Genomic DNA, 24,308 nt, shown 5'->3' on the forward strand with positions numbered 1-24,308 from the left:
CTACAAAATTAATGTATTGTACTTCCCTAAAGTACTAAACAATATGAAAATTGAGATTACAGTGTAAATTAAGTTATTTTAACTCCATGGTTTGACTAATACAAATTACAACTGATTAACTAAAAAGAGAACAACTTGAGATCAACAACTGGTAAAATCATTGCATGAACACAGTCAGCAATCAGATCACAAGTTAACATAACACCAATGATTAAATAGCTTATTTACAGTCTCTATGTAGTTTACATAGCAGTTTATATTTTCCTTTCTGGAAACAATGGGGTTAAGTTTCGAATATTTTTTATGTACCCAAGATTACCACAGATCATTAAAGATTAGATTTGCATTTAACCTGTACTAGGGGCTTATGCACACATACTATTACTATGCCTCATCCACCTTCCACATACACATACACAGGACCTCCCCAGCAATCTTCTGATTTGAATCAGAGGAACACAAGTTTCACACCACAACCACGTTGTCCAATCCTGGTCAAGTGAGGTCAGTCTGACCTTTGGTCCATTCTTGTAGCCCTCCTTCCTTGGGTACTGGTTCTTTGTCACAGCCACAAGTTCAGATGCTTTTCCAACAGGAAATGACTACACCATCAAAACAATCCTGACTCCCTTTATTTAAGTCAACAGCTAGGGCTCCCAAATGGCTTCTTGGCCATTAGGGCCTGGCTATTTTCCTGCACATGACTTATGATCCATTGTTCCCTACCCATACACACATCTCATGCTTATACTTTCTCAAGGCCTGAGATCTCATGACCACAGTAAGAAATTATAGAACTGTCATGCTGTCTGGAAAACTCTGAAAATTTATTTCACAATCAAAGCTCAAAGCCCAAGCTGCTTCAAAAGCTACTCATTAAATCCCATTAATGTAAACTTACTAAAAACATAGCAAATGAAAATTTATACATAATGTCTACATTATTAGAGGCATGCGTGTCTTACAGGATGCAAGAAGAAACTGGAAATTGTTTTACTTTTTCTTTGTGTGCCCATATACCACACTCAGCTTCCCCAAATCCATCAGAAAGTTACTGCATTTCAGATTTCCCAAAGAGAAGATTTCAAAGAGATAAAAAGCCTGAAGTTCAACTATGAAGAAAAACAAAAAAAACAAAACAAAACAAAAAAATCAGAGATATACCTGCTTAAGGGATGGATGTGTCCAGATCCACAGCTGTCTAGTTTCAGAAGTAATACCAGACACATCCTTGGGTTTCCAAATGAAAGTAATAGGACCAAGCAAATCCTCAGGGTAGCGATCTGCACGGTAAAGGACCAGAGAGCCCTGGAGCCTTCCAGACAGACAAGGCACAGCAGCAAAAGTTGGTCCTGGAGAAAAAACATATGCACATAAAAAGATACAAAAAAATAAATCAATCATCTATTTCAAAACCTTTCTACAAATGGACAACCAGCAAGAAGCTGCAACCCAGGCGGCCTGGTCCTGGTGTAAAAAGATATTAAAACTCTCCCCCAACTGACAGCTGAGATTCTAACAAGACTCTTATAAGCTATCCCAGCTCTAGTACCCACTACTTTCCTCCAATCATCTCCACAGAATGATTTTTCAACGACTTAACATAACCAGAGCTCTGAGGTAGCTTTGTTACAAGAATTCAGTTTATACTGCATTTTTATTGTACTGCATTTTTCTGCACCATGAGTCAGATTTTAGTCTCTATAAGCCTAGTTTCATTTTAAAATATTTATGGAAGTTTTACCTGTATCTATACTACACATCCGAGCAAGCACCTTCAGAAGCTCTTCCTCTTTTCCATTCAGCTCCAGGCAACAGTAGTATGATAAATCCTGAAATAACAGAAGATACTTTGAAGTTAGAATAGGTTTAAAAACAAACTCTGATAAGGAGATGCTAAACAGATAGCTTTCAAGACTTTGATCAGACACAAGAGCTTAAATAACTTAACATTAAAGTCAAAGACACACAGTAATTTGAATTTTGCTTACTCTGTATTGTTTATTTAAAAGAAAAGGTTTGACCTCCTTTGCTAATTGCCAGTTTTGATTCCGCAAGCATTTCTTATGTAAGGCCCAAATGGTCTGAGGTTAGACCAACAGAGGAAACAAATTCGATGACAATGTTTGCCAAAGAGAACACCCTGTTTGAGATGCTGTCCTGGAGATTAGTTTCCTACCTTTTATGGTGGCAAAGTCTGTTTGCCTCATTCTCTTTCCCACCAATCATTCTCCACCTCACAGACATTTTGTAACATCACATATTAATAGCTAGTAAATCATTATACATGCTTTGCTACAAGAGTGCTCTAGTGAGGCAGCTATTATAATTTAAAGGTAAACTGCTTAGTCATCTTGGCAAGGTAAGCGAAACTGTTGCAATCATGATACCTGAAGAAGGCAGTGTTTTGTCATGGCTCGGTAGCAAGCCCTATAGCTCTTAGTTGTGGGTCTGTCTCCTAAGCAATATCCCCATTTCTTCACCATATGAAATCTCTTTGCATGCCAAATGTGTGTTTCCAACCAAATATTCTTCTTCTGCCTGCGATTAAACTCCACCACCAGGTTTATATGACGCCTTCGAGCTTTTCGGCACTTGTTCTTTGAATGCTCTTTTTTCTGATGCACAGCTTTCTCTGCCTATGTTTTCAGGAGAATAGAGGATATTTTCAGTGACAAGCTTGAAAGCACAAGTAAGTTTCTATAGAAGATAATGGCTGTTCTAGATTAGAGGACATTGAACATTGCTAACACATTTATAGCTTAAATATATGGTATATAATATAATTTATTGTTCATCAGTAAGATTTTTTTTAATTTGGGGGAGAGAAATCTCATTTTACACACTTACAAAAAACCAAAGCCTGCTAGCTATCCTTCACCCAAGAACATTGAGGTTAAAAGTTAATTTTAGAATTTTATCAAGGGAAAAAAAAAGTTTGATTGCCTATTGTCCAAATTTCTGCACAAAAATTCAAATATACTACACATTGATAACTAATATACAGAAAGACCGAGGGTGTTGAAAAATCAGTCTTCAAGTGCACCAGCAGAGTTGAATAGAGAATCCTGCACTATTCATGGCTGCTGCCAGAGTTTATTACAGCTCACTCAGGAAATCCTGCTGACAGGTGATTTTTAGCCTTTGCAAGTAGATACTGGTCTCTTCAGACAAGTGGCTGACAACTGTTAGCACCCATAATTAGTTTTACTGTATATCAGACCATATGGGATGTCAGAGGCAGATTTAAGGATACTGAGTGCCCTTGTCCTTTTCCTAAAGATTTATGAATAGCAATATACCATTAAATCATGATCTTTAATGATAAGCTGAAGAGAACCTGAATTGCCAGAGGGGCATCACTGAAGTTTGAGAACCAAGTCACTTCATTTGGTTTAAAAAAAAAAACAAAAAACAAAAAAAAAAACATGGAACTGAGTTTTTTGCTTTTTGGCTTTAGTAGGAGTCAGTCTTAAAGTTTAAGTCTCCTAATATACAGGTTAAAGACATAAGTGACATTAGAGGACACTGAAGGCCACACCATACAGAATAATACAACATAATATATTAGTATAAACATTTGTATTTTGGAAAAAAATTACTTGAAATTATATTCGGCGTTCAGAATCTTTGCAGTGACAAGATCTTTTGATTTCAGAACCAGTCATTTTACCAAATACAGATTTGTTTAAAGAAATAATTGATTGCTTTAAAGTGATGGCTGAGGGCTACCGTGAATAAGTATTTCACTGCCCTTTAATCAGTCACCCTTAAGTTACTCAGAATACACATTAGAATGCTAGGGTTGGCAGTGGTAGTAACAAGAAGTTTGAGGAACCATGCACACACTAAGAGCAGGAAGGGAAAAACAGACAAAACATTATTTAAAATTAACCGAACGATGCCATTTAGAGACTAGTCATATTTAGACACCAAATGCTATAAGTGAACTTGTACCTCTTTTCTGGCAATCTCACGGAGCCGTCTAGGTAGGCGTTTAATATTGTGACTCATGGCCCGTCTTCGCATGTGCCTAGGCAGAGTCTGAAAAACTAATGAATTGGAAGACTTCTGTGTAACTGCCTTCAACATAGCATTGATTTCAGCAGCACGGGCTTGAGCAAAGGTAGATGCTGAAATGAAAAAAAAACATGCAGAGGTGCTATAATGGAAACAGAATTAAATGAGAGGCTTACCTTTTGCTTATTTTGTTTTATAACACAAGCGGATACAAAAGTTTTGCAGCAATAAAGTTTGCACTTAAAATTGTGTAACTATGGAATTTTAGTATGTTGTTGCCGTAACTCCGTAATGACTTACAATATTAACTTTTGTTTTGTTTAGTAAACTACTCAAATAGTTGTACCCTATTACTGAAATAATTTAAGTTATTTCAGTATTTTGATGTTCTCAGCAGAAACCAGTCATGCAGCACGATTCTAAAAGCCTTGCTGAATATTTTCCTTAGATCACATTTAATTTAACTGAAAATAGAATTTATATAATTTGTTTTGAGTGTTCAGAGCAAAAAAAAAAAAAAAAAAAAAAAAAAACACCTAGCAGTGAGGATAGCCAAAAAAGCAGCAATTACAGTGTTGCAGAATGTTTAAAAATTCATTGACAATCATGCCTGGCTAACTGATAGCACTGATTTTGCACTCTGATTTAAGTTTACCAATTGATACAGTATTGCCAAATCATGTAAATTAGTGTGTTTTATTTGCCCCTTTGCTTCCATATTTGAAGGCTTTTCTCAAAGAAAAACAGCATTTAATTTGTGTGAACATAAGAACGGCTGTACTGGGTAAGACTAAAGGTCCATTTAGCCCAGTATCCTGTCCTCCGACAGTGGCCAATGCCAGGTGCCCCAGAGGGAATGAACACAGCAGGTAATCATTGAGAGACACTGTCTCTCTCACACACACTCTGTATTTCCCCTTCCCGCCTGCCCAAGTACCCCCATCTCCGCAGAGTTGGGGGAGGGGAGACAGGGCTCAGAACAGAGCAGGAGAGCTTTCAGTGAGTGCCTTAAAGAGACAGTGCACGGCCTCTATCAGAAACTTCCCCAACAGCCAGCACACCCCATCTCTGTGTCACGCCCACAGTCTTTCACTCTCCCCTCCCAACACATACTTGTATTATTATTGTTGTTACTTCTTGGTACTTCCTGCAATGCACATATATTCTCTGTAATTTTATTCTTTCAAAGTGTGTTATTTTATGTTTTTGACTGGTCTATGCATTTCATAGTTTTTATTTCTCTCTTACACTTCCATTTAATTTTTTGAGTAGTGAGTTCTAAAATGCCTAACTTGTCCTGGCTGAAGTAATTATCCCTATGGTAACTTTTTAAACACATATATTCTATCTAGGTTTTTTGTTTCTACTGGCGGCGCACATCCGCACATACCTTGGTGCACATAAAATTTATTCCGCACATGGATGGAAGAAATTAGAGGGAACATTGCACTATCCCTGCCCATCCTGGCTAATAGCCATTGATGGACCTATCCTCCATGAATTTATCTAGTTCTTTTTTTAATCCTGTTTAGTCTTGACCATCACATCATCTTCTGGCAAAGAGTTCCATAGGTTGACTGTGAACTGCATGAAGACATTTATTTTGTTTTAAACCTGCTGCCTATTAATTTCATTTGGTGACCCTTAGTTCTTGTGTTATAAGGAGTAAATAACACTTCCTTATTTACTTTCTCCACAGTAGTCATGATTTTATAGAGCTCTATCATATCCCCCCTTAGTGGTCTCTTTTCTAAGCTGAAAAGTCCCAATCTTATTAATCTCTCCTTATATGGAAGCCGTTCCATACCCCAATACAATGGGGAAGGTACTGCTTGGATAAGTAGGGTATGCACCCACAGGGTTCAGGCATGTTCTTACTCTACATGCCTAAGCAGTGCCTCGCAATCTACACTGCTGTTTATATCAGCGCTAGAGGACGTGTAGCACATGTCTTCTACATACTGCCGAAAGTGTGCAGTACAGACATATCTTAAAAATGTAGGTCCATTGACAGCATTCATTTTTCTAACCTTCAAAAATCCAAAATATGTACATCTTTGTGACTAAGTACATTTATATCCACAATACTGAAAAAAAGTGGCTTAAAGATTTAGTGTTAGTTTCAATTCAGAAGAGTACTTCTACTGAGGGGAAAAAAACCTGATAAAACGGAAGTCCACAAGTGTATATCAAGTAAGGTCTCAGTTCTTCCAGATTTTACTATCATTTAAAAACAAAAAGCCATGGACCTGAACTATCAGTCCATGGTAACTTCTAGCAAAAATTTCTCTGGACACTTCTCTATGGACACTTACCTGTTACGTATTTAGGCATTTCTTGAGAAACATTTTGGCGTCCTCCTCTCCAACCTCCTCTTCCTCTACCTCTCTCAACTCTATTTTGCCCCTTAGAAAAATATTGTTCTTTCCTGTATGAAGGTCCAGGAGACTGATGTTGATGTCTCTGCTGCTGAAACTCCTGCGAACTATCAGGATGGAGATCTGCTAGCACATTGAAAAAATAAACAGAGGAAAGCGAAAATGCTATTAGGCCAGCCTGAATAAATGAGCAAATAAAGTTTTTTCTAGCATGTGACTAGATTTTGTATTGCTTTAAATATTAAGTTATCTACCCTATCGGTTTCTATTTTAAAGAAGTCAACAATGGCATAAGAGTGTTCAGTATTTTATTTTTATATAAAAAAATTATATATTTTATATATATATATTTTTATATATAAAAATAAAATACTGAACACTTATGCCATTGACAACTTCTTTAAAATAGAAACCGATAGGGTAGATAACTTAATATTTAAAGCAATACAAAATCTAGTCACATGCTAGAAAAAAACTTTATATATATTTGAAGAACCTTATGAAAACAATGCACTGAATGTACAAAGGTAAAGAGCTGCATTATTTATAACGCTGAAGGGAGAAGTAAAAAGCCTTGCTCTGTTCAACAGAAAGCCTCCAGCAGATTAAGAAGCTATTTTTACAGGATAAAAGAGGAGTCCAGCCCATTTTTTGGCCTCAATACCACATTAGATATGCCAGCATGGAACCTACTGCCCAGTCCCATTGACTAGAATAGGATTGTGCAGGGGTCTGCGGTGATGGCTCCCAATGCAAGATCCAGGCATCTGAGTGGATGAACTGGTGTTTTGCATATATGGCGTTCTAGAAAGACAAACAAATAGTATTTTCCCCTTAAGCACATGATTGTGTGCTATGTAAATTAACTGGGTTTCCTCACATAAGATATGGAGATACATAAAGGTACTTTTCTAGGTTCTTTTGTCTACCTTAAATATATTGTTACACCTGTGTTTTTGTTAAAAGTACTTGTGTTTCACATATACAGTCTTATTATTTTTAAGAAAGGTATTAATTTTGTGCAACAAATTAAAGCATGTTTTCGACACTGGAGATCCGAGCCAAGATTTTTCAGTAATGGGTGTCTGAAATTAGGATCCTAAGACACAGGTGCACAAATAAGTGGCCTGATTTTTCAAGTGAACTGATCACACAATAGTATCCACTGAATGTTTCAATATGCCTTCAACAAGGCCTCAGGAGACTAATTTTAAAAAATCTTGGCTATGGTTATAAGCCATCTTAGGTCTCAACTGGCTAAGAGTTGAGTGCTTTCAGCATAACCTTCCGTGATCATTTACTTATGTCAAACATTCCTCTTACAATTAGCTGCCTCCAAAGAGGCCTAGCAATGAAGCACCAAGAAATCAAGAATGAGGAACATTAAGATGACACCAACAACTTGAAACCTAGTCAGTTTCTAAAGAAAATTAGAAGTTGCTTCAGGTAATACTCCTGACCATAAGTCACTCTACTAAGTTTTGTGGTTTTACAATCATAGCTTTCTTTTTTTTTTGAAGAAGCGTTTCTCTCTTCTCTGTGAAAGGCCTATTCAAACAGGAACATGTGAAAGCAACAAAGCCAACTACACAAAACAAAATGAAAAAAGAGAAAAGTCATTTTTCTATTCAGATCCAGAGTCTGTAAGCTTATGTGATCTCTTTAAGAAGCAGTGTGTTAAAAAAAAGAAATCATAACTCTCGCTTTTTAAGTTGATGGTATCCCTTTAAAGAAGTGCACGAAACCTTGCACAAAGCTGGCCCTAAAAACATAATGCTATCAGTTCATCTGTTTACAAACACTTAATTTACCTAATTAGGTGAAGAGAGGAAATACACCTCTACCTCGATATAATGCTGTCCTTGGGGGGAGGGATAGCTCAGTGGTTTGAGCATTGGCCTGCTAAACCCAGGGTTGGGAGTTCAATCCTTGAGGGGGCCACTTAGGGATCTAGGGCAAAAATTGGTCCTGCTAGTGAAGGCAGGGGGCTGGACTCAATGACCTTTCAAGGTCCCTTCCAGTTCTAGGAGACTGGTAAATCTCCAATTATTACCTTACCTTAGCCAAAAAAACTGATTGCATTATAGGTGAAACCACGTTATATCGAACTTGCTTTGATCCACCGGAGTGCGCAGCCCCGCCCCCTCAGAGCACTGCTTTACCGCATTATATCCGAATGTGTGTTATATCAGGTTGCGTTATATTGAGGTAGAGGTGTAGTACCACTGGTTCCAAAGCACTAAACACTGACCCACATACAAAAAGATGACAGTTGGGAAAAAGATTATTTGTATTCAATAAATGTTGAATGAACTTCACACATTTCACACCTGGTTTTGGACTTTGAAAAGATCTACTTCCCCCATTATGGTGCTGTATTCCACTGTGACATGGTCCACAATCAGAAGATAAGGTGACACTGGCAGGCTGATTTCTCATTTTCTTGGCACGTTTCTTCTCTCTTGCATTAGACATATCTGGCAAAAAAAAAAAAAAATTCAAAAAGGAGACCATCAGCACATGTAGTCTTCTACTTGGCATCACAAAGCAATACCCAAAGCCTTGTCTATGCACACAAATCGTACCACTTCACCTATACACCAGTACAGTTAAGTGGGACAACTTCCTCACATGTTGCTGCAGTTCTGTTGTTATAAAAGTGCTTTACACTGGAATAGCTAATCCTGTAGGTCAGGAAAAAAGCAACAGGCTACAGTGGTATAAATAGGTTTGCAGAATTCAATTTTTAAAAATATTTCAATAGATAACATCCATGTTAATTTTTAAGCATTTTTAAATTTTATCAATTTAAGTTTTCAGTTCAACCAAATTGTGGGGAGGGGGAGAGAGACAATAATGTAATAACAGTAAATGATGAGATTCAAAGAGTAAAAGCTTTTTAGCCGTTAAAACACAAAATCACCACCACCACTCATCAAAATATTCTTAAATCAAATTAGTAAGTTCTCAATCATCATTTTTCTAACTTTTGCTATCTATAAATTTCAGTTATCAATGGAAATATTTTTTCTCCATTTGTGTGTGTATGGTAAAATCAACACTTACAGATAAATCTAAGCTTGGAAGGATTAGTTTTCTAACGCACCTTTACACAGAGAAATGCATCCACACCAGAAGTTGGACCAATTTAATTATCAAACCCTAGCAGAATAGTTTTACTAGCACAAAATCAGTGCACACACAAGGCATTAAGGAAATAAATAAATTAAATGGAAAACTGCAAGAAGATTCCTTAAAACAATCCAGCCACTGCACAAAATATTTGACAGGTTTGACTGTATGCTATATAGAAACCATTTTACAATCTATGCCAGGGGTCGGCAACCTTTGGCATGCATGCCAAAGACAGCATGCGAGCCGATTTTTAATGGCACGCTGCCGCCTGCCAGGGCCTTGCTCAGCCCTCTGCCGAACCCCGGCAGCAGGCTGAGCTGGACCCCAGCAGGCAGCAGCGTGCCATTAAAAATCTGCCTGACCCAGCCCGCTCTTCTCCGCCCCCCGCCTACCGCTCTCTCTGGTGGGGGCAGAAGCAAGCTTGGTCCTGCCAGCAGCCAAGCTTCCTCCTCCCCTGCCTCTTCCCCTAGCATGCTGCATCAAGCCCTGCCTCTTCTCCCTCCCTGCTGTCGATGGCCCTTGCGAGGGAGGGGAGAAGAGCAGCCCCAGTACCCTCGCTGCTCAGATCAGTAAGGAGGCGGGAGCGGGGCCTTGGGGAAGGAAGGCAGGAGCGGGGCATATCCCTCCAGCCCCCTGCTGTGAGCCACTCAGGGCAGTGGGCTGGGAGAACCACCCTGGTCCCAGCCCACCACCCCCCAGCCCTCTGCCCTGACCCCTGCACCCCCTTGCACCCCAGCCCCCTGCATTCCCCCCCACAGCCCCATCCCTGATTCCTGCACCCTCCACACATACCCAGCCCCCTCACACCTCCATGCCCTGACTCTTGCACCCCCCACATCCCCACCCTGAACACCAAATGGGAGCTCCTGCACCACCACCCCCCACATTCCCACCTGCACCCCTTGCACCAAATGGGAGCTGCCCAGGTAAGTGCTCCACACCCAAACCTCCTGCCCCAACCCTGATCCTCCTCCCTCATTCTAGCTCCTGGACAGACCCTGCACCCCAACCCCCACCCTCAGCTCAGTGCAGAGAGAGAGAGAGTGGAAGAGAATGGGCCAGAACCAGGGAGAAGGTAGGTACCCACTTTATGTGGACAGGGCCGGGACCTCAGGCTGGCAGCAGGCTGAGCAGGGCCGGCAGCTGGGACCCCAACTGGCAAGGGGCCGGCAGCCAGAACCCCAGACTGGCAGCAGGCTGAGCAGCTCGGCCCGCTGCTGGCCTGGGGTGCCGGCCCTGCTCAGCCTGCCACCGGTCTGGGGTTGTGGCTGCCGGCCCCTTGCCAGCTGGGTTCCCAGCCACAGGCCCCGCTCAGCCTGCCGCCAGCCCCGCTCAGCCCGCTGCCAGCCTGGGGTTCCAGCCGCAGGCCCCGCTCAGCCTGCTGCCGGCCTAGGGGAATGGAACCCCAGACCAGCAGCGGGCTGGTCAGGCTAGCGGCTTAAGATCAGCATTTTAATTTAATTTTAAATGAAGCTTCTTAAACATTTTGAAAACCTTGTTTACTTTACCTACAACAGTACTTTAGTTATATTATATATAGACATAGAGGGAAACCTAAAAAACGTTAAAAGCATTACCGGCACGCGAAACCTTAAATTAGAATGAATAAATGAAGACGTGGCACAGCACTTCTGAAAGGCTGCCGACCCCTGATCTATGCCAATCCAATCCAAATCCCAAACGGAACTTCATCTGCTGCTGAAATGGCTGAAGCAAGGCACGAGGCATTTAGCAGGTGTTTCCCATGGAGTGAACATAGTGAAAGGGGTAAGGGAAGGGGGGGGGGGGGGCACACAATGCAGGTGTCTGACCTTCGCTTCCTGACTCAGCATGTCGGATGCTATAACGCACAGCCCGCGGGCGGGATGACTGCTAGGGAGCCGGCTACTGCCACATCCCCTCCGGGGCTGCGCTGCAATGCAGGGACAGGATGCCCAGGGAGGGGCCACAGCACCAGCATATACAGCCAGGGCTGGGGTGATCGGCACAGGGCCGGGGCGGCCAGGCACCCCCCGCCCAGGGAGAGCGGGGCCGGGCACCGGCACGGGGGCGCCCGGGCACCCCCCGCCCAGGGAGAGCGGGGCCGGGCACCGGCACGGGGGCGCCCGGGCACCCCCCGCCCAGGGAGAGCGGGGCCGGGCACCGGCACGGGGGCGCCCGGGCACCCCCCGCCCAGGGAGAGCGGGGCCGGGCACCGGCACGGGGGCGCCCGGGCACCCCCCGCCCAGGGAGAGCGGGGCTGGGCACCGGCACGGGGGCGCCCGGGCACCCCCCGCCCAGGGAGAGCGGGGCACCGCGCTGAGGCCGCCTGGCGTTACCTGAACACGGACCGGTGCGGATGCCCCGAGTGGGAGCAGCCTTCTTCGGCCTCTGCCCCGCTACCGCTCTCCCGGCACGGCACGGCTCGGCTCCCCGGCCTCTCAGCCCACCGAAGCCATGCCGGACCCGCCGCCGCGGTGAAAACCGCGCACGCGCATAAGACCTCTTCAGGAAAGACTACATCCCCCAGCATCCTCCTTGGGAGGCGGGCCTGTTCCCTCCGGAGACGCATGCGCGGTTCGGTGCCGTGCCCACACGTGGGATTGGGGGTGGAACCCTTAGCCTTAGGTAGAAGTACGAGACTGTCCCTGCTGGTCCGCAGGGAGCGACGTGCAGAGCCTCGCGAGTGACCAAGGGCAGCTATGGCCACCCTGATAAAGAGAATAATCAGCACCCCAAGGGCACCGGCTGCAATGGGCCCCTACAGGTAACGTGCCAGCCTCATTGGCTCCTCTAGCGGGGACGGTCTCTGCCTCGTAGAGCGATGGCCTTGATGCTGCAAAGAGAACCACCCAGATACCTCCGTGACTGCGGTGGGGTTCCAAGTCCGTGATCCGTATGGAGCTCGTTTTATGAGTGGGGCCTTTAGACTAGACAAGGCAGAACATACTTGGGAGGCTAAAAAGGGGAACAACTTGGAGGAACTTTAAATGTAAGCTGGCAGCTCGTGTGGGCATTGCAGAAGTGAGATTAGGATGGACTTGAAGGAAAAGATGGCTGAGGCTTAGCGAACTGGGATAAAGTGAGAATTCCACTCGTTGGGAGTTGTGGGGGACATGGGGAAATTACAGTGCTTATGTACTGCAGACCTCTTGCAATGAAGACGTGTCCATAATATTCATAATGTGTACATGCATCCGACGAAGTGGGTATTCACCCACGAAAGCTCCTGCTCCAATACATTTGTTAGTCTATAAGGTGCCAGAGAACTCTTTGCTGCATAATATTCTTGGAAATTTAAAAAAAAAGAAAAATTATCACTGAATAGATGTTAATCGTGGCTGCATAATGGTAGGTTTGTCAGCCTGCATTATGAAATACTGTTTAAGTTTTCAATCTCTTTATTTCAGTGAATAGAAGCATTATTATTGGGCAACTCTATTTCAGTAAATCGTCTTTTGGTATTTACATAATGTTTTGCAATTGGCTTTGAAGTCTTTAATTGTATGCTGTCCAAAATGACTGGGTGTTGTGCCAGCAGCCATATGTTCAGTGGCAATCAAAATATGCTGAATTTGCTGAGAATGAAACATAAAGGTCTCTAAAGTTAGCCCCTCAGCACATTCCAGCAATACCAGAGAGCAGGTGTGCAGATTTTTAACCTCGCAACTGTAACCAACTTGTAGCTGATTTGTCAAGCATTGGCCAAATGGTGACTAAAAATGTGGATTTAATTGGCTGTTTTAGATTTTTTCCATTACTTACATTACTGTTGAAAGTTAAAGGCACTTCTTTTTAAAGCTCCTAGGTCACCAACATTAACAAACTCACACACTCTTATAATAAAGAAAAATAATCCAGGAAGTTCCTAGAAGTCTTCCATGATCTATATATTTTTGGAATGACATATTCTTAACAATTCCATGTTGAAATCATGTGGCTTTAAGTAATCAAAACACTTGGTGTGTCCAGTAAAAATGAAAAAGATATCAGCTGTCTTAGTCTACTTTTTGTAATTCTTTGGCTTGGCATTTTATTTGTATCACTAATATCTATGAGATTTTTTTATAAGAATAGTTATATTTTAGTAACTGCATATTTTATTATAGCTTTTTATTTCTTACCTCATTTTGAATAGGAGGGAGGGAAACAAATTCCAGTTCAGGCAATTACAATCCACCAATCTAAATTCACCTTGATCGATCAGTCCTTCAGCCCTCATATAGATTGTGCTGTTCACAACACATCTTCCATTCTTCTCTTATCCTGGCCTTCCTTCTCCATGTGCGGCCATGTCTTTTCACGATGAAATCTCCCCATCTCTTTGTAGGTCGGCCGTGGTGCTAGTACCATCGGCAACAGCTGCAGTCCATTGTCAGTGAGCCTCGCTATATGCCTGACCCATCACTTGTTACTGTACCTGCTTTCAACAACAACGGCCTGCACTCCACTCTGCTGGTTGATCACTTCACTGGGGACTCAGTTGTGGACTGAACTCCCCAGAATTCTTCTTTCCATCGCCTTCTCTATGACAGACAGTTGCTGCTCCTCTATCTTCATCAGCGTCCATGTTTCGCTGCCATATAACATTGCTGGCAGTATTGTTGAGTTGAAGAGGTTGGTGCATGTTGCCTTGCTGACTTGGCGGACATCCTTGATAGAATTGATGTGCGCCAACCAGCTATCTTTCTTTGTGAGAGTTCACCTTCCTGATCGTGGAACATGTTAATTTCTTGGCCTAAATAGACGTATTGCTTGACTTCTTCTTTTGTTCTCCCTTGTCTGTTATTTGGGCTTTTGGCAAGGCATCAGACCACATAAATTTTGTTTTGGAGCGGTTCATTTTCAGCCTGACTTGGCTGCTTTTTGTGCTGCATTCTCGCAGTATTTTCTGTAGTTTGATAGTATTTTCAGCAATCAACATGATATCGTCCACGAATCTGAGGTGTTTAACTGGTCTCTGTTGATTCCACCCTTCCAATTCATCTGCCTCATTACCATTTTGAGGCAGGCTGTGAAGAGTTTCAGTGAAACAGGGTCTCACTGGAATGCGAAGGGGATGTCAAACAGAGTTATATCTCTAGGGTAGTCAGAATTTGCTTCCTTTAGTAGTTTGATGTACGCCTCTACCCCGATATAACGCTGTCCTCGGGAACCAAAAAATCTTACTGTGTTATAGGTGAAACCGTGTTATATCAAACTTGCTTTGATCCACCGGAGTGCGCAACCCCACCTTCCCTCCCCCCGGAACGCTGCTTTACCGCATTATATCCGAATTTGTGTTCTATCGGGTCGCGTTATATCAGGGTAGAGGTGTAGTTTGTGTCAATGCCCTGCTCTGCAAGAGCTTTTAACACTATTGATCTCTACGCTGTTGAACACTTTTTCATAATCAACGAAGGCAATGCATAAAGGCAATTTGTATTCCTTTGAGCATTCCAATAGCTGGTTTATAGTGAAAATATGATCCATTCTGCTGAAATTCCTTTGAAAACTTATCTGCTCTCTCGGCTGCTGCTCGTCCAGACTCTGTGAGAGTCGGTTTGTTATTATTTTGGTGAACAACTTGTAGACATGTGAGAAGCGGGCATATTGGACAACAGTTCTTTAGATCTTCACAATCGCCCTTCTTGTACAGCAAAATGGTGTTGGACTTCTTCCAGCTAGACGGTACCTTCTCCATGTCTAAGTAATGGCTAAACCTCTGAGCAAGGGTTTCCCAAAGGTCTTGGCCTCCAGCTCTTATCATTTCGGTTGTCAGTCTGTCTTTTCCTGCAGCTTTTCCTTCTTTCATTTGGTAAATTGCATGTCGAACTTCGCAGACAAGGACTGGGAGTCTAAATTATCCCTTTATTTTCAAAGGGATAAAGCATTCTTCATTTCCTGCCCTAATCTTTTGTGTACTGTGTCTGTGCACTATTAAACAGCTCTTGTGTTTCACTTCAGTGACTGGTGAAGTGAGCTTTATAATAACGCTTGTAGATCTCAAAACTTCTTACAAGGGAAAGCATTATATCCATTTTACAAATGGAAAAACTGAGCCACAGAGACATGGAGTAACGTGCCTAAGGTCACAGTGCTGATAGTGGCAGAGAAGAAAATAGAATCCAAGTCTCTTGAGTCATAATTTAACACTAGACCACTGGTCCAAGCTGCCAGAAATGTATCTCTTACCTGAATTTCGGTGGTGTTGAGACATAACAATGTTTGTAAAAGCACTTGGAGAGCATGGGATGGAAAGCACCACTTTAATTTATTATGGGGAAGACTTTCAAAAGTGATTAGGGGGGTTGTTGATAGTAGAAATATATCTTTTTAGAAGCTTGAAAGTGACATTATTTTTGTTACCAGGTTAACTTTTCTGTTTTCAGTAAACACTGACTCTGCCTTTTCTACTACTAAAAATAACTGGCCCTATGATTCTTACACAGTACTTTACTTTCCAAAGAGGTGGTATAGTCTGTTGCCACGGTGCCACCTTCCCAGTCTGAGTTTTCTACCTCCATAAAACGTTATAAATTAATGGGGGAAAAGATGAAATATTTCTTCAAGAGGTTTGCTCAGAATAGTTCTGAGTGGTTGGATGGAAACGAGATTTTTCTGGATGAACTATAAATATATGTATGACTTACAATTGCAGTCAAGCAGTGCTGATAGACCGGACCATGTATATCGCAGGACAGCTAGGCACGGATCCTTCTAGTGGTCAGCTTGTGCCTGGAGGGGCAAAAGAAGAAGCTAAACAGGTAAGAAGTTATCCAAAGCCTCCTAGCAATAAACTTAATATTTGAGTGTCTTAATCTTCGGCCTGTGTTTAGGCCCTGGAGCTATTGTATTCACAGAGAACAGAGGCCCAAACGTGGAGGCTGGAGTATTGGAGACCATCCCACACAGCAATCCAGGGAGCTGGGGGAGGACTAAAGTAGAAGAAAATGCCTTCTCTTCATCCTTGCCCTCCTCTACCCAAATAATGGGAGGATGGGTAGGAAAATAGTGAGAAATCTTATTTCCAGCGGGGTGGGCGAAATGGTGCTTTAAATTTAATTGGACAATTACTGACTGTTTGCAGTGTGGTCGTCTGAAGAAGAGCTCTGTGATGCTCAAAAGCTTGTCCCTTCCACCAGCAGAAGTTGGTCCATTAAAAGATATTACCTCACCTACCTTGTTACTCATTCATTAGACACTTATAACAAAGACTGAGCCTCCAAGCAGACCCTAGGGACGGGAGCTAAGTAAGAATCTTATGGCTGGCCTACTTGTCAGGGCCTTGCCTCTGGACCTTGCTGTTGTGCAGTGGGGAATCCCTCATCTTACGTATGTTCCTTTTCCTGAGTTAAATCAGGAATGAAAATGGAAGCCCTGCTGGAAGTGCAGTCACTGTGGAAGATGATTCGTAACCTGCTTTTCTTGTCTAATGAAAAGGTTGGCTACCATCCGAGGTTGTCTGGAGTAAACTTTGATAGCTACATCTTGTGGTGCTGGTATGTAGAGAAGCTATAACTTTAACAATGTCAGTACCTCAAGGCTCTGTTTTTCTTCTCGACAGGCACTAAAAAATATGGGGGAAATCCTGAAGGCTGCAGGCTGCGACTACTCCAATGGTGAGTGCCTACGTAACAATAGTAGAGATGTCCAAGTATTTTATTTAGAGAAGAAAATAAAGTGACTCTTTTAAGGGAATCTTTTGTTGAATACACAGTTGGTGTTTATAGCTGTGATACAAAAGAAAATATGATCCTAGACTCAAGGATTTTAAAATTGAAAAAGACAACCCAGTACACCTGGGAAACCCAGGGAAAGATTTTTATTAGAGGGGTGTGTACACTAGGCTGTCCTTGCCCCAAATTTCTGAATAGTGATGCTACTGTTTTCAGCCCCATCTGTAGAGAGGGCTCCAGACGGTGGCTGGCACTTTAAGCATCCTGTCCTCTAACCCAGTTCAGCAGGTCTACAGGAACTGGGGTGAGATTCAGAAAGGTATTTAGGTTCCTATTTCCCCTTGGCTTCAAGCTGCCTAAACACCTTTGTGAATCCCACCCCTGGGTCTTATAATGCTGCCAACACTAGTGCTATAACTGTGGAGCTGAGAAAGCGTTAGCAATGGGAAAAGGGGGGGAGAGGGACTTAAGAGGGAGTTTAACAAAAAATCATAGTGTAGACCTTGGCCTTGGAAAGGCAATGGCTTAGGGTACAGTAACACATGTGCGCTTCATGGAAGAAATGAGCTTCACAAAGGAATTTAAGGTTACGATTTTTAAAGCTGCTTTAGGGACACCCAGTTCCCATTAATTTCCCTTAGGTGGCAATGAAAGCATGAAGTGAGTCTATAGGTGTGTGCCCCTTTGAAAATTCCTGACACTGCACTTATTTAGGAAAAAAATCTTGTGAAAGCAGTAGTGCATGCAGCATTTCAGGGCACGTCACTGTTTCTAAAATGTCATGATCTAGTGTAATAAGTTGGTATGAGTGGAACTAACTTCATTTTTATTTGAACAATAGATGTCAGTGTTCAGAGTGGGTGAGGTTTATCACTTGAGGTAAAATGAAGTATATGAACTGAATATTAAAGAAATGCACTGGGATTTTCATGCTGCATACAACCCAGCGCTCCATAATATCTGCATTTGTGTAACTTCTAGTTGTAAAGACTACTGTGTTGATGGCTGACATGAAGGACTTCAGTGATATTAATGAAACCTACAAGCAGTGTAAGTGGATGTTTTGTTTCCATTTTAGTAGTATCTTGTACAGTTTTATTGCTCACTAAGAGCAAAACTTAATGACAATCTATTTTGGCATTCTTTAAGGTATGGGTTGAAACTGGATAGTCAAAACAAAAAGGAAAGTGACTTAGAAATAAGCATAGTTCATACGTAACTTTAGTAGGAATATTAGTCATTCCCAATGACTCAGGTGTTCAGATTATTCCTGCTAGCTAAATCTCTGTGTTTCTCAGTTTAATATGCTCTTAATAGTCCATATGTAAAAAGGACAATGGATAGGATTCAAATTCCATATCTACGTTACACAAATCATAGGGCCAGATGATGGTGTCAGTCATACTGTAGATCCACAAAACTTGGTGTATTAGAAGGGCAGCTTCAGCATTTAACTGACACTGCTATAATACCTCATCCTTCAATGAGGCAGATCTCCCAATGTACATGTCTCCCATGCTTTGTAGAACCCCCCAGAGGGGTATGGCTTTATCAAAAGTGGGTGAAAGTGGAACTGTAGTCTTACATTCATATGACAGCCAAAACAGATGGATCAGAATGGAAACTTGCACTCTGGCACCTGCTCACATATGTAGTTGATAGGGTGTCTGGTCTTACAGTTCTCTCAGATAAACTGGTAATCCAGAAACAAAATTTAGCACTCACTAACATTGTGGGATTCTAACACTCTGTGCATAAATTGTTTTTTATAGACTCAACAAGATTAAAAAAAAATAACACCCCTCACATAACACTTTAGACTTCAGCTAATTCTTCTTACAACACCACTCTGAGATGATGGGCAAATACAATATTGTCTGTGATATAAACTTGTAAAGAGGGGCTCTCTCAGAACAGAGCTCAGTTCAATGTGGCTGAATAATAAATATGAAAATTAATTTGGTATGTTCTTGGCTTTCTCTCTCTCTCAGCAACTTAGAATCCATATGAGAGGAGGAGGTGGGGACTGTATGTCATGTACCAAATGAGAACTAGCCATGTTTGAGCATAGCTTCATGGTTTACCAGAGCCCAAAATGGTACGCCTCCTAAACACTGCAGAGCCTAGTAAAAATCAGTTCCTTGGTATTACTGGACTCCTAGAGCCAAATATGTGCAGACTTTTTACAATTCTACATGCACGCCACTGTATTTTCCCTAATGTTATGCTGCTGTAGGCAGCCTTCAAATGATTAATTTGTCGGGTTGTCTGGGGTTGTGCGTGTTTGTTTATCTGTTGCTATCTTGAAATAATCTGTTGAATTCTTCGGTGGGAGGCTGGTTGTTTAGTACAAGTATTACAGATAACACCATTCCTATTTGAGAACATAAAGGATAGTTGGTAAAATTTAGAGTACATTGAGGTAGGAGATTCTTAAGGGCCCAATTCTGCATTTTGAAACAGGAACATGGGACCTTGAGTACTAATCTATATAATCCAAATATGTGTTGACTCAATTTTTAAATCAGTAGCAGTTTCTGGCCTCAAGTAACTGTTTTTCTTTTATGCTAGATGTGGTTTCTGAATCTGAAGTAGTCTCTCTTTTGTATGTCAAAATGCAATTCCATGGGCATATGTACAATATGCAGAACAGTTAAATACCTAGTTGCTCATTACCAGGCTCCCATGTAGCTGTAATTCATTAACACATTTGGTGTTTGCTCTTTCATTGTGACTTATTAACCTGATTCAGTAACAAGACCTTGTTATCAGGTGCTGATCATAGAATTAAAACTTACTAGTAAAAGCTGTCTACAACAGCTGAATTCGCACAGTATTATACCAGATCTCTTACTCTGTTAGCTAGGTATCCGCAAAGTAGGCGCCTAATCATGGAGTTCAATTAAACTGCATGGAGTGCAGGTTAGAGCATACTGTATAAAGGTAGCTGAAAACGTCCCTTTGCTCTCTATTGATCCTGGTGCTGCTCTGTGTAGGGTGGGCTCCTATGCTAGGTGAGTTTGTTTGTAATGCAAGGTCTCCTTGCCATGCCCCTCCTTTGTCCAGGGCCCCTTTTCCTTGCTCATCTGGATATGAGAGCCCCCACATCAACTATGTCTTTGGAAAATCACCCATATACTGTGGTGACCTTTCCTGGGGCAAGTAAGCTGGTGCTTAGGGCCATTCTATGCCAGTGGTATAAACAGTGGCTACATTGTACAAGAGAACCTGATCTATATGTTTCTTCTTGATCATGAAAAAGTAAATTACTGAGATTGTATAACAAGCCAAAAAATCCAGCAATTTTTGTCTCATAGCTGTTAAACTGTAAATGTTCTACTGTGTATATGTATCTCTATAGATAAGTCTGAACTGTGTCTTGTAGGGCAAAGTTTAAACTATTTGTTCATTTGTTTATCTTTTAAACTGTAGTTTTCAGGAGTAACTTCCCAGCCAGAGCTGCCTACCAGGTTGTTGCTTTGCCAAAAGTGAGTGGCAATTGTTCTTCTATAAATATCTATTCTCTCTGTCTCTCTCTCTCTCTCTCAGCTTCTTGCAGCTGGAGGATTTTCATTCATAGCTAACTCTTCTGAATAGTTTGTTTTTAGTGAAGGATTTTTTCTTATGTAGTTAAAATGTGTAATCTCTCTGTCACAGACACACACACAAACACAGAGGTATTGTAACATTAAAGGGGAGGAAATGTCTCTTCAGGGATAAGGAATTATTCTGTGTAGAAGAACGATTAAAATAAAGCTTTAAATTTTCATTAACATTGCTGAAGAAATTACTAATACAAAAAAAATTAATCACGATTTGTAGAATAAACCTTTTTGCAACAGCAACATCGGTGGTTTTCCAAGGTGTTTTTTTTCTAAAGGGCACTATGCTCAATAAAATTTTTAAAAATGTAGGTCTCTAAATTCCTGTTCTGCTTCAATGTTTTCCCCACAGGATGCACGAGTTGAGATTGAAGCTGTAGCCATCCAAGGCCCAATCCAAGAGGCATCAGCATGACTATAAATACAGTACTCTAATACCCTACTAATTGTGTCTGAGGCTTAGGCCCTGTTCCTGCAATTGGCTGCCTGTGGGCTCACCCCCAGGGAAATCATGGAAGCTCCATGGAGATGCACCTTGCACAGTCAATTGCAGGATCTTACGTTCTCTAAAATGCCAATTGTGTAATGAATTTTATGCAGGCAGATCCCTGTGCCCATGTGTTGCCCCATTATTAATGTAGCTCTTTGCTGGTTTCAGGGTTTGTCTATGCTCATTGCAGGACTGGGCCCTTAGTCTGTAGTTGTGGCTGGGTATTGTTACCTTCCTAAATGGTTGTTTCAGGTAAGGTTATCCAATAATGAACAAACTCTCAAAATATATGGAGGTAGGGAATTACATTGGTGGTAACTTGCAGAACTGACAGCATATGCTTTTACCTTTAGAAATCCTGCTAGCACTCTAGCTATAAATCATAGACCTGGGTTTTAATACATCACTTAATATTTTTATAATTGAGGTGGAGTTCATGCATTTCTAACTATAGAAAACCTGATTTGCTGCAGCACAGAGGTGAAAATATATATTTGGAGATTCACTGTATGAACTTTGAACACCTGCAGTGTTGATTTAGATCCTGGACCTATATATCTAGATCTGATTTATCTTAGAAGTGACTCTTTTTAGGAAAAAAAAAACCTAACACACACTACTTTGCAGAAGTATGAGTAACTCGTGTAAATCAGTTGAAAATTAATTTTTTGTTTGAACTTTAGCACAGCTTCAAGTATCTGAAAGCTTACAAGTATAATTTTGAATTACCTTGTTTAATTAAAAATAATTAGTACATATTTTCCCCAAAGCTAGATCTAATGGGAATAAACCATAATTGCATGTATTAAATATGATGGTCTCTGTTTTTTTGGAATAAATTTGCTTTTTCATTTAAAAATAAATGCTTATCTTTCTTGGTATGACAACATGATGTCCTGGTAGGTGTGCTACCTGCCTCCAAGATGTTATGGAAAGGTTGCTGAAGCGCATCTGTTCCTCTCACTACTACCCCATGCTGCTCATCCAGCTGGGCACTAATGATATTGCCAGGTCTCACTCCGAGCAGATCAGCAGCGACTTCAGGGCTCTGAGTGAGACCAGGGCGAAGAAGTCAGGAGCACAGGTTCTGTTCTCATCCATCTCCAGACTGAAGTTAAGGGTGCAGGCAGGGACATGTGCCAGGGCCGCCCAGAGGGGGGGGGGGGCAAAGGGGGCAATTTGCCCCGGGCTCCGCAGGGGCCCCCAAGAGAACAGCGGTGGCTCCCGCCTCTGCCCCTCTCCTGGAGCCTCAGCCCATCAAGCGCCGAGTCTCCGCCGGGGCCCCTGAGCCCCCCCTCCGCTCCGAGCCGCGTGGGGAGGGGGCGGGGCTGGGAGCTCCGGGCGGAGTTCAGCTGCCCCCGGTCGGCCTGGAGCTCCCAGCCCCGCCCCCTCACCAGCGGCTCTGAGCGGGGCGGGGCTCAGGGGCCCCGGCGGAGACACGTTGCGGCTGTTCCGACGAGGTGCTGAGACTCCGGGTGAGGAGGCAGCCGGGCGTAAGAGGCCGGGGCCGGGGCAGGGGGGAAGCGGGACCCGCCGCCGAAGCGCAGCCCGGTCTTCGGCGGCGGGGGGCCCCTTCCGTTCTGGGACCCGCCGCCGAAGACCTGCGGCGGGGACACCCCCCCCGCCGCCGAATTACCGCCGAAGACCGGGCTGCACTTCGGCGGCGGGTCCCGCTTCGGCGGTAATTCGGCAGCGGGGGTTCCCGCCACGGGTCTTCGGGGCACTTTGGTGGCGGGTCCCGGAACGGAAGGGCCCCCCGCCGCCGAAGACCCTGGGCCCCTGGAATCCTCTGGGCGGCCCTGACATGTGCATCCTGGAGACGAATGCATGACTGCACACATGGTGTTGATAGGAGGGCTTTTGCTTCATTGACCATGGAATGCTGTTTGAGAAGAAAATCGGCTGGGAAGAGATGGAATCCGCCTGACCAGGCAGAGGAAGAACATCTTCCTGTACCAACTTGCCAACCTAGTGAGCGGGTATTAAACTAGGTTGAAAGGGAGCAGGTAACAGCCCACAGGTAAGCATTAAAAAAAAGACTACCTTAACATGTCTACAGGTTGGGAGGGTCATAGGAGCAACAAGAGGGTAGGCTTGGAGGGGAGTCTGCTTGACATCTAAGATGTCTCTACACAAATGCAAGGAGTATGGGGAATAAATAGGAAGAACTGGGTCGATTAGTACATAGTTAAATTTTATTAAAGCTAATGTTAAAATTATAGTACACAGCTTAAGAAAAGAGTGTCTGTACATCTGGGTATAGGACTTAGATTATCCACAATACAAAGTTTGTTTTAAAAAGTCCATAAGATACACATAGTGCACAATCAGCAATAACCCAAATTAAGGTGAATACATTTACCAGTACAGTTTAGATATTAGAATCTGAATACTTGGGTGCATCACTCATGAAAAGTTATACAGAGAGTTGGTTGTAGAGAGCAAATATAGGAAGGAGTGAAGATTGTCCCTCAGTAATTGAGCATTTAGCTTAGATTGTCCATTTGGAAAATACAATCCATGAGAAAAGTATTTGTTATTTGTATTACTTAATTGGCAACAGAGAGAGAGAAATCTCATGATTGGACTATTGGTATGAAAGGGTAGAGCTTGTTCAAGGGGAAAAAGGGAAGCCACCGACTCCATGGGTGCTCCAGGGCTGGAGCACCCATGGAAAAAATTAATGGTCAGCTCCTCCCAGCACCACCTATCCACCAGCGGCCCCTGCTGATCAACTATTCCCCCCTCCCTCCCAGCACCTGCCTGCCTGCCATGATCAGCTGTTCTGCAGCATGCAGGAGGCACTGGGGGGAGAAGTGGCAACTTGGAGGAAGGAGTTGGGAGGGGACTTGGGGAAAGGGGTGCAGGCCAGGTGGAAGATTGGAGGGAGGGTTGGGGGGGAGCAGGGGGCTGAGCACCCCCAGGCCTGATGGAAGCTGATGCCTGTGTGTTGAATCATACATTAGGAATATGTACATTTATTCTGAGATCCAGAAGGAGGTGAGTGGCAGACCAGTTTAAAGTTGCTGGGTAAAGCAAAAAGGGG

The 24,308-nt window shown here is 42.8% G+C and overlaps 2 protein-coding genes across 3 annotated transcripts in view; one reads left to right on the top strand and one right to left on the bottom strand.

Moving 5' to 3' along the window:
• Positions 1–11,966, bottom strand: part of POP1 (POP1 homolog, ribonuclease P/MRP subunit) — a 38,135-nt gene extending 26,169 nt beyond the window's left edge. For both annotated transcript variants that reach the window (XM_045006304.1, XM_045006303.1), the window contains exons 1-7: positions 11,852–11,966; positions 8,729–8,875; positions 6,336–6,521; positions 3,958–4,133; positions 2,391–2,639; positions 1,745–1,832; positions 1,165–1,352 (exon numbers count right to left, since the gene is read on the bottom strand). In XM_045006304.1, coding sequence (XP_044862239.1) covers positions 1,165–1,352; positions 1,745–1,832; positions 2,391–2,639; positions 3,958–4,133; positions 6,336–6,521; positions 8,729–8,873 — 1,032 coding nt within the window. In that variant the 5' untranslated portion in view covers positions 8,874–8,875; positions 11,852–11,966. The remainder of the gene's footprint in view (positions 1–1,164; positions 1,353–1,744; positions 1,833–2,390; positions 2,640–3,957; positions 4,134–6,335; positions 6,522–8,728; positions 8,876–11,851) is intronic.
• Positions 11,967–12,107: 141 nt separating this feature from the next.
• On the top strand, positions 12,108–22,125 carry RIDA (reactive intermediate imine deaminase A homolog). Its single transcript, XM_045006306.1, has 6 exons — positions 12,108–12,279; positions 16,153–16,258; positions 17,059–17,113; positions 18,152–18,220; positions 20,603–20,658; positions 21,125–22,125. The coding sequence occupies exons 1-6, from the start codon at positions 12,215–12,217 to the stop codon at positions 21,185–21,187; spliced, it is 414 nt and encodes a 137-aa protein (XP_044862241.1). The 5' UTR covers positions 12,108–12,214; the 3' UTR covers positions 21,188–22,125.
• Positions 22,126–24,308: the final 2,183 nt, after the last annotated feature.

Source organism: Mauremys mutica, chromosome 2 (assembly GCF_020497125.1).
Source record: "Mauremys mutica isolate MM-2020 ecotype Southern chromosome 2, ASM2049712v1, whole genome shotgun sequence".
In the NCBI taxonomy this organism is placed as follows: Eukaryota; Metazoa; Chordata; order Testudines; family Geoemydidae; genus Mauremys; species Mauremys mutica.

Excerpts from the sequence above, each read along its gene's own strand:
- RIDA (XM_045006306.1), top strand. The coding sequence starts at position 12,215 with ATGGCCACCCTGATAAAGAGAATAATCAGCACCCCAAGGGCACCGGCT. Across the intron at positions 12,280-16,152 it reads GCTGCAATGGGCCCCTACAG|TCAAGCAGTGCTGATAGACC; the intron begins GTAACGTGCCAG and ends TTACAATTGCAG. Across the intron at positions 20,659-21,124 it reads AGGTTGTTGCTTTGCCAAAA|GATGCACGAGTTGAGATTGA; the intron begins GTGAGTGGCAAT and ends TTTTCCCCACAG.